This window comes from Anneissia japonica, unplaced genomic scaffold (assembly GCF_011630105.1).
Source record: "Anneissia japonica isolate Jap-2015-1 unplaced genomic scaffold, ASM1163010v1 scaffold287836_len1076198_cov165, whole genome shotgun sequence".
Taxonomy (NCBI): Eukaryota; Metazoa; Echinodermata; class Crinoidea; order Comatulida; family Comatulidae; genus Anneissia; species Anneissia japonica.
This window is the reverse complement of record NW_022729021.1, coordinates 132,162-133,980: the sequence shown is the minus strand read 5'-3', so window position 1 is coordinate 133,980 and position 1,819 is coordinate 132,162. Positions and strand designations below refer to the sequence as shown.

Genomic DNA, 1,819 nt, shown 5'->3' with positions numbered 1-1,819 from the left:
ATGCCAGTGTAAGTAGTATCAGTGCAAATATATAGGAATTTGGGTCAACCCCGATTTTACGAATACCCGAATTTACAAACGGCTCTGGGCCCGTGCCGTACGTAAATGAGGGGTTCTACTGTATAATTAAACATGTAATACTGGATTAAAGACAATATTTTATTGAACTACTGTACAGGCTGTTTGATCATAAGGAGTGCTATGCTCTGAGTGAAGAAATAACCTTCACTCAAGGTTCAGAGCCTAGCATCTGGAGATTGAGGTACTCCTCATGTGAAACAGCCTGTAGTGCAATAAAATGTTGAGTCTTTAATCCAGTGTTACATGTTTATTTGTCTATACTGCTCTGCTATATACTGCATTGAGCCTGTCTCTTATACAAAACGGTGTACAATCATTGAAAGTTGACTTGCGGAACACAAATTTATTAAGCTGTAACAAAATCAAACGGATATTTCGATAGCTCCTGCTATCTTCATCAACGTTAAAGTGAGAAAACTTGGGAGATATTACATATACATAAAGAATAATAAACTAATCAGAATCAAGTTATCAATACAATTAGTTGATTGGACCACAAAATATAAGTTCAGTGACAAGTTAATGAGCGAATTACTTACAATTAAACCATGATAAGATGTCGGCAAAATGATTATGTAAGCGATAGTTTATTGGCGGTGCCATTGAACCAGCTTAATGCTAAGACTTATTTAACTACAGTAAACAATAACAGGAAATAAAACATAGTAAGTTTAATAAGTTCCTATAAAATTAAAATAATTGTGGAATAGAAAATAAATAGCAGAAATATAAGGTATATGTATGAATTTAAATAATATAACGCATGATATCATGATGACAAATAAAATACAGTTTAGAAATCAATGAATATAAAAAATGTACATAAGTAGAAATAATATATAGCATATCTAGTTAGATACTGTATTTATAGAGAAACATTGCGTATGAAGGCATAATCACATGTAGAGCCTATAGTCCTTATTTAGACCCTTAATGTTAGTTTTTAACCGGATTATCCATTTCATTTCTGCGTTACGTCGTTCTTGTGTTGATTTAAAATTGCAATTATTATAGCCCTAAAGTCATTGATGATGTGATTAGGTGAATTAAAATGTACACTTACTGGGCAGTTGAGTTTGTGTCTTATAGATGATTTGTGGTTGTTCATTCTAGATCTGAAAGTTAGATCAGTTTCGCCAACATAGTTTCCCTCGTTGCATTTGTTGCAGTATATGAGGTATATAATATTGGGCGAGTTACAATTCAGTACTGGTGGCCGGATTGTTATTTGCGTTTCTGGTGGATTAAATGAGCTGTCAGTATTGATGATGTTGCATAATTGACATCTAGAGCTGTTACATTGTGTGTTGCCATGTATCGGTTTAGTGGAGGGGAGTTTAGATGAGGTTAAAGTGGACTTTAAATTAGGGGGTTGCCTACGTGCTAGTAGAGTGGGGCTGTAAAAATATTTCTTTAATCGATGGGTCTTCTTGGAGGGAGAGGAAGTCTCTTTTAATTCTCTTAAACAGTTGCAGGATGCTGGGGCTATAGTCAAATACCATAGGTAGCCGATCATTTTTAAATTTAGGTCTATATGTTAGAAGATCAGTGCGAGATTTACGCGAGGCTTTTTTAATCTGAGTTTTTATTACATTTAATGGGTAGTTACTTGACATGCACTTGCCAGTGAGAAGAGATATGTGTTTGTTATAATCGGATGGACATAATCAGATTCGTTTGAGACGCAGGCATTGACTGTAGATGAGCGATCGTTTAAGACTCATAGGGTGTGAGCTTC

At 34.8% G+C, this 1,819-nt stretch overlaps 1 protein-coding gene across 1 annotated transcript in view; it reads left to right on the top strand.

The window, feature by feature from the left end:
- Positions 1 to 1,819, top strand: part of LOC117114591 — a 5,891-nt gene continuing 4,072 nt past the window's right edge. Inside the window, exons 1-2 of the mRNA XM_033258278.1 lie at positions 1 to 8; positions 179 to 285. Of these exons, the coding sequence (XP_033114169.1) occupies positions 1 to 8; positions 179 to 285 (115 nt within the window). The remainder of the gene's footprint in view (positions 9 to 178; positions 286 to 1,819) is intronic.